The 14,012-nt window shown below is 45.3% G+C and overlaps 2 protein-coding genes across 2 annotated transcripts; both read left to right on the top strand.

The window, feature by feature from the left end:
* Positions 1 to 484: 484 nt before the first annotated feature.
* Positions 485 to 3,357, top strand: LOC123179732 (two-component response regulator ORR42). The gene is made up of 4 exons (XM_044591604.1): positions 485 to 522; positions 2,062 to 2,089; positions 2,674 to 2,880; positions 3,000 to 3,357. Exons 1-4 carry the CDS (start codon positions 485 to 487, stop codon positions 3,195 to 3,197), a joined length of 471 nt encoding a protein of 156 aa, XP_044447539.1. The 3' UTR covers positions 3,198 to 3,357.
* Positions 3,358 to 12,080: 8,723 nt separating this feature from the next.
* LOC123179731 (pathogenesis-related protein PRB1-3) lies at positions 12,081 to 13,072 on the top strand. The gene has a single exon (XM_044591603.1). The coding sequence runs from the start codon at positions 12,154 to 12,156 to the stop codon at positions 12,889 to 12,891; it is 738 nt and encodes a 245-aa protein (XP_044447538.1). The 5' UTR covers positions 12,081 to 12,153; the 3' UTR covers positions 12,892 to 13,072.
* The last annotated feature ends 940 nt before the right edge of the window (positions 13,073 to 14,012 follow it).

The raw sequence follows: 14,012 nt of genomic DNA, 5'->3' as shown, positions 1-14,012 counted from the left end.
TCATATTCCTTCCTATCCTCTCATGTTGTTTTGTTGACCTAATTTCCCACCGCCACGGCCTCCTCGGGTGATCTCTACCCCACCCCTCATCTTCCGTAATATATAAACCAGTCATCTTGAGGTTCTTGTCAATAGCAAGCGAGCGCATGGCACCTCTATACCGTAGATGATCCATACCCTTCATAGGCTTTTGCTAACCTAATTTTCCGCCGCCACAACCTCCAATGAAAACCATGGCGCCTATCGTTCGGAGGCATCACACTATGCTAAATATCATACTAGAATTGGCACCATCCATGATGTCTTGCAATTAAATCTCGATCTATGCCATATCATTGGCCTTGTTTCAGCAGTCGTTCTTTCAATCGATCATTACTCCCTACCTCCAGGAGGATGGGCGGTAGCATCTCCCCCGGCGAGATCTAAGATCCTGAAAGAAAGGTTCTAGGATCTAGGAGGAAATAAGCTATCCGACCCTTTGGAAATGGCGCTCGATGAACACCACGGAGAAGATCTGACGAAGTAAGTTTTCATTTTTCTAAAAAATTTCTATTATTGTTGATCCCTTGTTACCTCACCTAGATAATACATTAAGATTGTTGTATCGGGAGAAGGCACAATGGCCGAGGCCAAGTTTAGAGCAAACCTTGGGCTTAGGCATATATACTTTATAATTTATAATAGTATTATGGAGATACACATCTTTGTTTTTTTTTGGATCCCGACCCGGAGTTGAAGCCCCGCTATTCATGGGCCTAATTCATACTTGCCCGAGACCACTCATATGATAGAAAAAAAAAATTGATGAACAAGACAGAGCCGTCTATAGAGTACAATCTAGAGTTCTTTTTTGTCCTAGATCTAGAGTGATTGTACTGAGGGGCTCACTAGTACATCCATCTCATAGCAGTTTTATATTGATAAACTATTTAAACCTTAATTTGTCCAAAAATAAAAATTCTTGGATGGAACACATAATTTTTCTGAGAGAGAAGCGCAATGCAGTGTATACATAATTTGATCCAATTCATTCATGTACGCACATTCTGATAGATTTTGTGTTAAACCGCCAGCTCAATTACATTAGGAATGCAGTTAAAGATGGCAAACTGGTTAGGAAAACTGAGTCTGGCGAATCGATGGTAGTATTTGCTAACTAATTAATGCCCAACCTGGAATACATTGGATGCCATATACGACTGGATCTCTATGGCAGCAACGTTCAAAATACGTCTGATTTTCCTTCCATAATCAAACCAATAATGAATTACCACAATCTATTTGATCTCGAGATGAACTGCCATCCCGTTGTGTAGTGCCATAATCGGCAAGCTTTGACGCCACCGTATCTCTGCTCTGTATGCATGTAAACAGAAGAGGGGCGGCAAGTAGAAACTTCTATCCAAAAACATGAAGATACTTTGATACTCCATATCATTTAATCACGAAGATACGCCAGCGAAATATTTGAATTTTCCTGGCGGAATGAGAAAGCGGTGGCCTGTGTGAAGGAACGTGGTTACGAATGGACGGTGGAGATGGGCCGGCCACCCATATAAGTACCCCTGCATCTTGGCCGGGTTGCCACCAAAGCCCCAAGCTGCAAGCAACAGAGCTAGCTAGCTAGATACATCCTCCAGCTCCACCACACCATAAGCTCTAACTAAGGTTCATAGCTACTCTCCTCCCTCTGTTTTTCATCTTTTTTTCTCTCGCCATGCATCTTCTACTAGTTTTCTCTCCATTCATGGAGACATGATTGATGGAGATTAATTTGCTAGAGGCAGGCGATATGTACATGTGAAACAAGCTAGTGCATCCTGATTGGTTTTGATCTATGCAGCACGATTTTTGGTTGCTGTTGCAGCCATGTATATGCATCTATTTTTTGCAATTTCTTTTGTTGCGTTCTTTGCCTTTTTGTGCTTATCCTCATGTGTTTTCGGTGCTACATGTCGCAAAAATAAGCATAGGAAAGAGTTAACTTTCTTATTTCCTTGATCTTATCTTTTGCCCTTGCATACAAATTTCTTTTCTCTGATCTTTCCATGACCGATCAAGGAAGTGGCAGACACCAACTAAGAAGGCGGTACGTGCGTACCTCTTGCAACAGCAGTTACATACTCTCATGATTGTATCTGTTCCTTTCTTAATTTGTTTCTTCTGCCTCTCTTTCTCTCTTTACTTTTTTTTGCATCAACAATGTTGCACTATTTTTAATTTGGCTCCCTGGTTACAAGATCGAGATTTTTTAGATGCGCTGCCTAAACACACAAATAATATATTGCTGATTTATAATTTGGATCTGCATGCATATTGTTGCACTGGTTGTTGTTGGCATGAAGCTATGCATATGGATCTATGTAGATACCATGCATGTTGCAGATTCTTTTTGTCCTCATCTATGCAATCTAGGGGGGAAAAATCTCCATCTCTTCCCCTGATAAAGCATTCAATAATCTACTAGTAGAGAATAATTAATAAAGTGTGCATACCTCTGATCTCAGCTTATTCTGCATGCATGCTTGATTTTGCAGAACAGTTCTGTTACTGTATATCAGCAGCTGAGATCTACGAAACGTGTGCTTATCTTCCTATTAGACAGTAGATGTGGATCAGAAATAACTAATCTCTTCATAAATTCTGTTTGTTTTTTGCAGTTGTTTTCGCTAGCTGATCATGGCATCCTCCCTCAGGGCATTGCTTGTTGAGGATACGGCAGTTCAACGCATGGTTGTCTCCGCCATGCTGCGCAATCAGTTTCACTGCGAGACCACTCTGGCGAAGAATGGGAAAGAAGCTGTTGACATGTTCCTCGAGGGCAACACGTTCGATATAGTCTTTTGTGATAGGGACATGCCCATAATGACCGGTCCGGAGGTACTTACTTTAGCTAATTTTTTCCATTTCTTTCTCTTCCTTTTTTGCTTGAACATAACACATACTGCATGATCACCTCATCAACACAATATTCCGTGTACATGTTAATTACTTGACAGGCAGTTGTGAAGATCCGTGCTATGGGAGCCACTGATGTGAAGATCGTCGGGTTGTCGGATGACGATAACGCCATGGAGGCGTTCATCAGCGCCGGCGCCGATGACTTTGTGCCCAAACCAGTGAGGCCTGAGACTGTCGGGCCTATGATTCAGGAGGTCATCAATAAGAAGCTAGAACAGTTAGCGGCGCTTGCTTGATCCAGCCATGGAGGAATACATGCATAAAGCTAGCTCATATGCATCATAGCTTTTGGCATGCACTATATTACTGTCGTGTTGTCATTTTACTTTCAAGGTCATGTTAAAGGTCGGGCGTGATTAGCAAGAAGAAGAAGAAAAAGCAGCAGCAGCAGCAGCAGAGAGGCTACCGACATAATTAGACCATTTGGATGATAATACTATCGAAATTGTCATTTGGATCGGATGATACTAATTGACACCGTGCCAATGGTTGTATTATTACATGCATGTGGAATGTGGCCACGTGGTGCACAGTACGTACGTACGTACGTACGTACGTACCTACCTACCTGCTGAATTGGCTCGATGCATAATTATATATCTTTGTCGATCTACAAAGTTTCGGATCCAGCGAGTACAGTACGTAGTAGCTACGATCGACTTGATATCGCTAGCTCGCAACTTTACGTAAGACACGCCAGCGATCGATCGATATCGTTTGTTTCTATTCTCTATATCACGTACACACGCTGCACAATGCCAGCCACGTACCCCCGTCCTATATACGCACCGCTACGTACTAGTACTACTGTCCTATACGTATATATGAGTACACACACAAGCCAACTAGCTAGCCAAGTCTACTCCATGAGACATGCCACATGCATATGTCTATTTGAATCCGCCAAAGCCAAAACGGACGATCCATCTTGTCACTTCAAGTGGTACGTACCGAGAAAAACGCCATTGCTTCTTATCCTTCAAACCTCCTGTTCCTGTGAACTTCTCGAGATGAATCCTAGCAATCGTCTTCCTTGTAAGCCACGGCTTGGTTCCTATAAATAAACTCACGCAGCCCTACGGGGTTGTATGCTTCCTCGAAAACTTACATAATCATCACCCCTATTAGGTTGATCGATGGAAGCGTTCCTACTCTTCAGGGGGAGAGCCGCGTTGCTATATATTGATGCGGACAGAAGACCTGTCGTAGATTACAAGACAGGACGATCGCTAGGATTCATCCCGTTACAGGAGAAGGAGACAGAGAAGGATACGGGATAGAGGGAGAGATAGTTGAGATTACATGGCGTATAGCTTTCAAACTTCTAACACCCTCCCTTAATCTAAACTATCCTATGTTCAGGTTTCTCTTGAACTCTTCAAAAGGCTTAACTGACAAAGCTTTAGTGAACCCATCTGCTACCTGATCCTTGGACGGAATGAACCTTATGTCCAACTTTTTCTCTGCCACTCTTTCTGGTACAAAATTAAAATCAATTTCAATGTGTTTAGTTCTGCCATGAAAAACTGGATTAGCTGAGAGATAGGTGGCCCCCAAGTTATCACACCACAAACATGGAACACGACATTGCTTGATTCCCAACTCATCAAGTAATGATTCCACCCAAATGATCTCAGCAGTAGCATTTGCCAATGACTTGTACTCAGCTTCTGTACTTGATCTTGACACTGTAGCTTGTTTCCTAGCACTCCAAGAAATAAGGTTTGAACCAAAGAACACTGCAAACCCTCCAGTTGACTTTCTGTCATCACTACATCCTGCCCAGTCAGCATCAGAAAAAGCACTAACCAGTGAAGAATTCGAGCGTTTGAACTGAAGTCCCAAACTCACAGTATGCTTAATGTACCGCACAATCCTTTTGACAGATGTCCAATGGGTGGAAGTAGGAGCATGCAGATATTGACAAACCTTGTTCACAGCAAAGGATATGTCTGGTCGTGTCAAAGCCAAGTACTGTAGAGCTCCAACAGTAATCCTATATTTTGTGCTTTCCTCTTCCTTAAGTGGTTCTCCTTCATGCGCTGAAAGTTTTTCTGAAGAAGACAAAGGCGTGGGCGAAGGCTTGCAGTCCTTCATTCCCATACGAGTTAGAAGTTCAGTGGCATATTTTTTCTTGACTCAACATCATGCCATCTTGAATCTTCTTAACTTCAACACCAAGGAAGAAGTGTAAATCACCAAGATCCTTCAAGGCAAATTCGGAACTTAAATCATGCAAGAGAGCATTAGTGGCATTTTGTGAGGAGCTTGCAACTATGATGTCATCAACATAAATGAGCACAAACATGACAGTATTTGCCTTATTATAAATGAAGAGAGACGTATCAGCCTTGGACGCAACAAAACCAAGATGCTTCAATTGTGAGCTCAGCCTTGAGAACCATGCTCTAGGAGACTGTTCCAGACCATAAAGAGCTTTATCAAGTTTGCAAACATAATGAGGTGTTTGTTTATTTTCATACCCTGGTGGTTGCCTCATATAGACCTCCACTTTTAGAACACCATGCAAAAACGAGTTCTGAATATCTAGCTGTCTAAGACTCCATCCTCTGGAAATAGCAATAGCCAGCATAAGTCTGATGGTAGCAGCTTTCACAACAGGACTAAAAGTGTCCTCATAATCAATACCATAACATTGCTTGAAACCTTTTGCAACCAGACGTGCCTTGTACCTATCGATGGAGCCATCTGCTTTTCTTTTGATTCTGTAAACCAATTTGCAATCAATAATATTTTTACCTCTTTGACTTGGTACCAAGTGCCATGCTTTATTCCTCATGAGTGCACCATATTCTTCATCCATAGCCCTTTTCCACTTAGGATCTCCAAGTGCATCACTCAATCTTGTTGGTTCACCTGAAATACACAGCATGCCATACGGGATAGTACGATATGTTCTTACTTTGGGATTTCTAATACCTTTTTGCAATCGAGTCATAATCCTTGAAGTGGTGACAGATTGTGGCTGTAGTTGCACAGAAGACTGCTCAATGTGACCAGCCGTAGAAGATCCAGAAGATCCTTCCAAATCTGTAGATTGAGAGGGCGCAGAAGATCCTATGGCCAACGGTGTGGTCGAACCTGAAGTGAAGTCTTCCACAGAAGATCCCGAAGCTGTTGTCGCTGTCGGCTGCATGCGCGTGGTCCGCGCGCGCCCGCTACCGCGTGATGATGCGGCGCTCGTGGAGTGGCCCGCCGTTTGGCCCGACGCGGCCTGATCCACCTGACAAGGCTGTCGCCCCGGCGTGTGATCCGAACCAGATCCGCGCGCGCGATCCAAGGCCGGCTAACGTACTGGCGTGGCAGGCGCAACCAGGTCATCCTCGGGTTCTGCATCGGCTCCTCCTTCTCCATTGACATGAAATAATAGATCATTTTGAGCCAAATTTTCATGATTTTGATCGTTTCCTCTGATGTTTTCTTCAGGTACCTGTAGAGGCATAATACTAGGAGCAAGTAGAATATTGTCAGATTGGTTAGTACAATTGTTATCACCCCCTTGATCAAAACCTGGAAGAAGAAGAATTTCTTTTCGAAGGAGAGCTCCGGCATTTGGATGGAGAGACTCGAAAGGGAAAACTGATTCGTCAAAGACAACATCTCTAGATATAAAGACTCAGCCAGTGGAAACATCAAGGCACTTTAGTCCTTTGTGCAGAGGGCTATATAGCCTATAAAACACATCTTTTTGAACGAAACGCAAGTTTGCGTGTATTGTATGGCCTAAGATTTGGCCAACATGCACAACCGAATATACGAAGTGATGTGTAATCTGGAGTGACACCAAAGAGTCGTGTGATAGGATTCTCAAACTTGATGACTTTGCTAGGACGAATATTGATAAGATAAGTGGCAGTAAGAAAAGCTTCGTCCCAGAATTTGAGAGGCATGGATGCATTAGCTAACAATGATAGTCCTGCTTCAACAACATGACGGTGTTTTCGTTCAGCAGAACCATTCTGTTGGTGAGCATGTGGACAGGAAACATGATGAGAAATTCCAATCTTTTGAAAAAAAGAATTAAGTTTCTCATATTCACCACCCCAGTCAGTTTGCATTGCAAGAATTTTGGAGTTCAGTTGGCGTTCAACAAGGCTTTGGAAATTGCCAAAGACTTGAAAAACATCAGACCGTTTCTTTAGCAAATAAATCCAAGTAAACTTATTATAATCATCAATGAAGCTTACATAGTATGAAAATCTACCAACTGAAGTAGGGGCTGGTCCCATACATCTGAAAAAATAAGTTGCAAAGGAGCAGTGGATACACTAGTAGAGATGGGATATGGCAATTGATGACTTTTAGCTTCTTGACACGCATCACGGACTGACTCAACACTACACTCATAAGGAAGTTTATTTCTACTAAGAACATGTTGAACAATAGTTGAAGACGGATGACCTAAACGACTATGCCACTTTGTTGATGATGGTTTGGTAACACTCCAAGCTTGTTTATTTGACCATGATGAAGGGGATGATGATACGAGTGGATAAAGACCTCCCTCGCATCTTCCTCTAAAGATGACTCTCCTCGTTGCCAACTCCTTGATAACAAAAGAGTAAGGATAAAATATTATGAGAACATTGTTGTCAAGAGTGAAGCAATGAACTGAAACAAGATTTTTTGATGCATGAGGGACATGTAGGACATGATTTAGATGTAAACTTTTCCCGGGGGCTTTAACAATTGAGTTTCCAATATGAGCAATATCCATACTTGTTCCACTTGTCGTGTGCACTTGGTCACCTCCGTGGTACCTTTCTCGCGTTGTTAATTTGTCAAGTTCCCCCGTGATGTGCTCCGTGGCACCAGAATCTGCATACCAATTAGTATCAATCCCATAGGAGTTGGTGATGAGATTGGCCTTCTTCTTTTCTTCATGATCCTCATCATATCGGTGCCAACAGGCCCTTGCGCCGCCAGCATGAAACTTGTAACATATTTGGCACTCGGGATAATCTCCCTCATGCTGTTGTTGCTGCTGGTGTGGTGGCGGTTGTCGTTGGCGCTGTTGGTAGCTGTTGCCTCCACCACCGCGAGCAGGAGAGGAAGAGGCACGATCACGACCGCGCCCTCTGTTCCCTCGCCCGCGTCCTCCTCTCGCGCAGGACTGCCCGCGTCCTCTGTACACAACATTTGCAGATGAGCGAAAACCGGATGGTCCATCACTCAACATCTCCATCCTTTGGTCGAACGCTGAAATCTGCAAGAACAAGTCATCAGCAGTGAAGGAGTTTTTGATGGTGCCGACCACTGCAACAATGGGATCGTAATCCCGATCGAGTCCGACGAGGATGTAGTCGACCATCTTGTCGTCGGTCACTGGACGACCTGCGACTGCAAGCTCATCTCCTAGACTCTTCATCTTGGCGATGAGGGAATTGCTTGACATGTTGCCCTTCTTGGTGTTGGAGATGGCGATTCTCAGATTTGTTATCCGAGATTGGGACTGCGCAGCGAATAGTGTGGTAAGAGCAGTCCATAAATCATGAGTGCTTTCCTTACCGATGACCTGCGCCAAGATTTCTGGAGTTAACGAGTTCAACAGGTAGCTCAGAACCTGTTGATCTTTCGCCAACCACGGACCATACAGCGGATTGGGCTCGATGGCCGTGGTTTTGTCCGCCTTGGGGACCTCCACCGTTCTTGCCGGTGCGGCATCTGTGCCGTCAAGGAGGCCGGTTACTTAGGCGCCTCGAAGCGCCGGCATTACCTGCGCTTTCCAGAGAAGATAGTTCCCTCTCGTAAGATTTTCTGTTGGAGGAGCGCCCAGGTTGAGGGCGACAGCGCTGGATCCTGCCATGGCGACGATAAGGCTTGGGCTTCTGCGGCGCTAGATGGGATCAGGGGGTTTGGGTTTCTGGTGCTGGTTTTTGGGATCGCTAGATGATAGGGGAAGAGGCTAGGCTCTGATACCATATTAGGTTGATCGATGGAAGCGTTCCTACTCTCCCGAGGGAGAGCCGCGTTGCTATATATTGATGCGGATAGAAGACCTGTCGTAGATTACAAGACAGGACGATCGCTAGGATTCATCCCGTTACAGGAGAAGGAGACAGAGAAGGATACGTGATAGAGGGAGAGATAGTTGAGATTACATGGCGTATAGCTTTCAAACTTCTAACAACCCCTTCCTCTCAATCGCATCTAGTCTTCTTACTAGAGAAAACCAATCTAGCCAGGAAGCACCACAACTTCCTCCGCATCCACCCTTGCGACCGACATGAGCGCCTTGATTACCTAGTCTTCCACTTCCACCTTTGTGCCAGCATCCAGTTCCACCACCATCTCTCTCGGGCTCTCGGCCCTCCACCTTCGGAGAAGCTTATGAGAACAAACTTACTCCTATGGAAGGCCATCGTGCTACCCCACATCAAGGTTGCACAGAAGCTTGCCATCCGCGAGAAATATTTCGGCAACGACCAAGTCCACACCACCGCAAGCGGTTGAAGTATGAACATTCATCACATTAGTCAAGCTACTATTAATTCCCCCATTCTAAATGTGGTCTTCTACTTAAAGATGTTCTCCATGTTCCACAAGCCAACAAAAATCTTGCATCCATGTCTCGCTTAACAGCCTATAATAATGTTTTCTTTGAAACCCATCCCAAATTTCTCTACTCTTATAAAAAACCGAGTTGGTGATGATGGTGTGCCTGCCATCTTGCAATATAGACCGTCCGATCTATATCTGACGGATAGAAAGCAAACTATGATAATTTTATTAAAAAAAACCCGCACCTCTCTCCACATTTACAGATAAGGCCTTGCCTCGTTCATCCTTATCTCCCACAACCTCATTGTTGGGCAATTAAAAAAGGAAGTCTCTGGAACAATCTGGCATGGTGGCCGCCTGCCGGCGCCGTCCATCCCGATGCCTCCGCCCAGTCCGACCACCATTCACCACCACGCCCCACTCCTCCTCACCTTATCTCTCATCTTTCTTGAGATATCATTTTTGATGAAATTCTCGAGATACCATTTTCCGATAAAATTCTCGAGATATCATTAGTTTTTACACATGGGATTACTCCTGCATGGGTCAATCACAACATGTGTTTTGTAAAAAAAATGCATTTTGATGTTCCGTGCAATGCACGGGCATCTTGCTAGTTTTCTCATAAAGGATCAGGCAACGAGGGAGCTCCTCCATCATGGTAGATGCATTGGAGGACTTTACCCCATCCCTTCAAGAGCATTTAGTTGAAAGTGTCGCCGTCAAGCCCTCCTTGGCAAGATGGCATCAAAGATTAGGACATTCTTTATCAATAATAGTTGATTAAATAGTGAATAAAGACAATTTTCCATGGTCGGGTAGTGAGAATAAAGAGTTTGTTTGTGACACTTGTCAATGTGCCAAGAGTCATCACCTCTCCTATACTAGGTCCCAAAGTGTGTTTCATGCTCGTTTAGAACTTATTTTCATTAAAGTATGGGGTCATGCACGAGATTCTTTTAGAAGAAAGAAATACTATGTTAGCTTATTGATGTTTATAGTAAGTTTAATTACTCAAGTTCAAATCTGAAGTATTTTCTGTCTTTCATGAATTCCCAAAATTTGTGGAGCCACACTTTGATTAGAAAACCATTACGGTGCAAAGTGACTGGGGTGGGTAGTGTGAGAAACTCAACTCTTTCTTTCGCAGTATAGACATTGAGCATCATGTGTCGTGCATGCATCATGGCACCTCCCATTCCACCAAAGGCACCACCCATGGCACCTTCCATCATGTTCATGTAGCTACCCATTCCACCAATTCCACCACCCATTCCTCCCATTCCACCCATTCCTCCTTCCATTCCATCCATGTCACCTCTCATTCATCTTCCCATCATGTTTCTCATGAGCATGGCCTTCTTCATGATCATTCCATTGACAAAGCTTGACATACGCTTTTTGCTTGGGCTCGGCTTGTGTCCATGAACATAAATTTGAGTGTCTTCTCCTCCACTGTCTTAAGCTCATCGGTTGCCACCTTCCTCTCCTCGGCCTCCGCTAATCTCTCCTCGGCCGCCGCCCTCTTCTCCTCAACCATCTCTCTCCGCCACTCGTCTCCCCCCCCCCCTCCATTTTTTTCAATTTCAACATTCTTTTTTCTTCGGGATACTCTTTCCTCACAATGAGAATGGCGTCAAATCCTTCTTTAAGATCATTGTCTCCGGCCTCTGAGCCCTTTGTTTTCTTGTTTACATCCGACCTATATGATTTGGTCATCGAGTGAGGAGCGGGGCTCCTTCTTCTCTCCGCACCACCATCATCGTCATCTTCTTCTTCATGATCAACAACCAAACTCTTCTTCCTCGGAGCTTCATGAGCTTTCCGATTCTTCCACTTCTCCTCACCTCATCCTTGAGCTCTTTGTAGCAATGATGAAAAATGAAGGTTTTTCCCGGCGGTGGCGGCGTCAGGAAAGGTGGGAGCCCAGGCGGCCGCCATGGCGAGGTGCGTTAGGCCGGTGGCGGCGGGGTCGGGGGAGTCGGACATGGGGTTGGGCGGTGGCCGGGGGTAGGCGAGAGGGTGGGCGGGTGGCGGGAAGTTGCCCTTTGGCAGTTGGGCGTTCACGTGTCTGCTGGTCGTTTACATCATGCGCGGTCAAGTGATGTATATTTGTATCACTTGGTGGTGCATTTTACATCAGATGTAAAATCTGAGTTTTTTTTTTTGCATCTGCATCATTTTTTGGAGGGACTTTTTTAACCTAAGTGATGTATATTTCTGCATTGTTTTTTAAGAAACACACCCATGGACCTGGCAAGAATGAATGTCTGGGAATACTTAAAATTTCATGTGAGGATATAAGAAACACACCCATGGGCCTCTGGGCCTAGCAAAAATGATTACTCACACGAACATAAAAGAGTGATCTATACCCCAAGCCGAGCGACGCAGCAAAGAAGAGGAAGACACGCATGTGATGGTTGAGTGGTCAACTCATGGGAAGACCTAGTTTGGCGGGGCCACTGGAAATGATTTGCCTGAGATCGAGGGTGCTGCATGCGAGCCATCCACTTCTGGGGACTGCATGCATGTTGCTTGGCAGCAAAAGGCAGGCTAATTTTGGCAGCAAAAGGCATGCATGCAAGTTCAAGACAAGTTTGATCCATTATTCCATACGGCCACGAGACAAAGCGCAGCAAGCAACCAAGGAGAGGAGATCATTCATTCATGGCGCCCGGCGGGCTTGTGCTCCTCGGCCTCCTTCTCCTAGTGCTAGTGGACGCGCCTGCCGCCGTCCACATCGACATCGCGGCGGCCTTGTTCCACTCGCACGACCACCTCGGCGGCAACAAGAAGAAGGACAAGTCTTCTTCTTCCTCTTCGCCTTCATGGCCAGACGGCAATGCCGCGACTTACCTTCCGCCGGCGGGCAAGAAGGACAAGAAGGAGAAGCCTTCATGGCCAGACGGTAACGCGGCGGATTTCTTCGCGGAGGCGGCCAAGAAGGGGCTGCGGTCCTTCACGGGCGGGCGGGGCGGGTACAAGACGATGACGACGGAGTTCCTGGACGCGCACAACCAGGTGCGGGCCAAGTACGGCGTGCCGCCGCTGCGGTGGAGCAAGAAGCTGGCGCGGTACGCGCGGCGGTGGTCGGACGCGCGGCGGTTCGACTGCGTGATGATGCACTCGGTGGGGTCCCCCTACGGCGAGAACGTGTTCTGGGGCACGGGGTGGGACTGGAAGGCCGTGGAGGCCGTGGGCGACTGGGCCAGCGAGTCCTCCTTCTACGACTGGCGGGCGCAGGCCTGCCACCCGGGCCAGGTCTGCGAGCACTTCACGCAGATCGTGTGGCGGACCACAAAGTACGTCGGCTGCGGCCGGGCCGAGTGCCTCGCCGGCGGCGTCTTCATCACCTGCTCCTACGACCCGCCCGGAAACTGGAAGGGAGAGGTGCCGCTCACCTAATTCTTCACAGTAGTAACCCATTTGCCTCTTCATATTGGGCTGGGCTGGGCTGGGCTGGACTACACCTCTAATTTTCATTTTCTTTTTATTAGCGAACTAGCTTGTCTTAAGTTACTCGACTTTTTTTAACTTAATTTACTCGATTTGGGACTAACATTTTTTGATCTGCCGGACTCTATATTGTGTAATATCTTTGGCCCGCGACAACTCAATTTTAGCTTTCAGTCTTTTGGTTTTCATTAGTAATACACTTTTTACATCACACCATGTCACCATGCTATGGATATAGGCATCTTCAACTATATACGAAAATGGTACACTTTCCTTGCTCAACTAAAAATAACCCTTGTTTTTGTTTTTGGAATTCCAACACGCACCATAAGCTAGAAGCCCCAAACACAACACCTTTTTCTTTTCTTAAAAAAGACATGTCATTTTCGTTAATTAAGGAGAGAGTGGGAATTGGCTGGTTAATTTGCGGCTAGACCACCAAGTACATGGATTGTAGCCAGGCTGAGTGCCATGCAGGTGGCGTCTTCATCACTTGATCATACGAGCCTTCTATTTGACGCTCTATTAATTCGTCAAATATGGGTGTGATATTTGGTCCCCTGCTCCTGTGTGGGCGTCTTGGTGCTCAATATGTTCAGAGCATCGCGTCTTTATTTTTGCTGTCATGCACTTGATGGATCCTATGTTAGATGTGTGGTTTTCACCCCATAGCAACTGTCTCGCGGGCAAGCTCTTGCGGTGGGTTTCCCGGCGATGCACAACTCGCTCTCCCCTTTCCCGTCTCTTTCTTAACTGTTTCAGAACTATGTATTTCCATTATTCAGTTATAATGCAAAAGGGTTATATGCCCGGTTAAAAAAATTTGGGTGTGATGCATAGAGCGTACCCTGACTGGGCTGACCCATTGCTTGCAACATTGTAGCGGTGTGCATACTGTGCCAAGAGGTTTTTCCTAGCTATTTTGTTTTGTTTTTAGTCGGTTATTTATTTGGTTTTCAAAAAATAGAAAAGATATTTTTTAAAGCAAACATTTCTTAAAATATCTAACTATTCAAAAATGATTGTGGACCATTTTAAAAATGTATGTGGGATTTTTTGAAGAAACACTA

This window comes from Triticum aestivum, chromosome 1D, assembly GCF_018294505.1.
Source record: "Triticum aestivum cultivar Chinese Spring chromosome 1D, IWGSC CS RefSeq v2.1, whole genome shotgun sequence".
Lineage (NCBI taxonomy): Eukaryota > Viridiplantae > Streptophyta > Magnoliopsida > Poales > Poaceae > Triticum > Triticum aestivum.
Note: the sequence above shows the minus strand (reverse complement) of the source record. Positions and strands in the feature narration are given on the sequence as shown.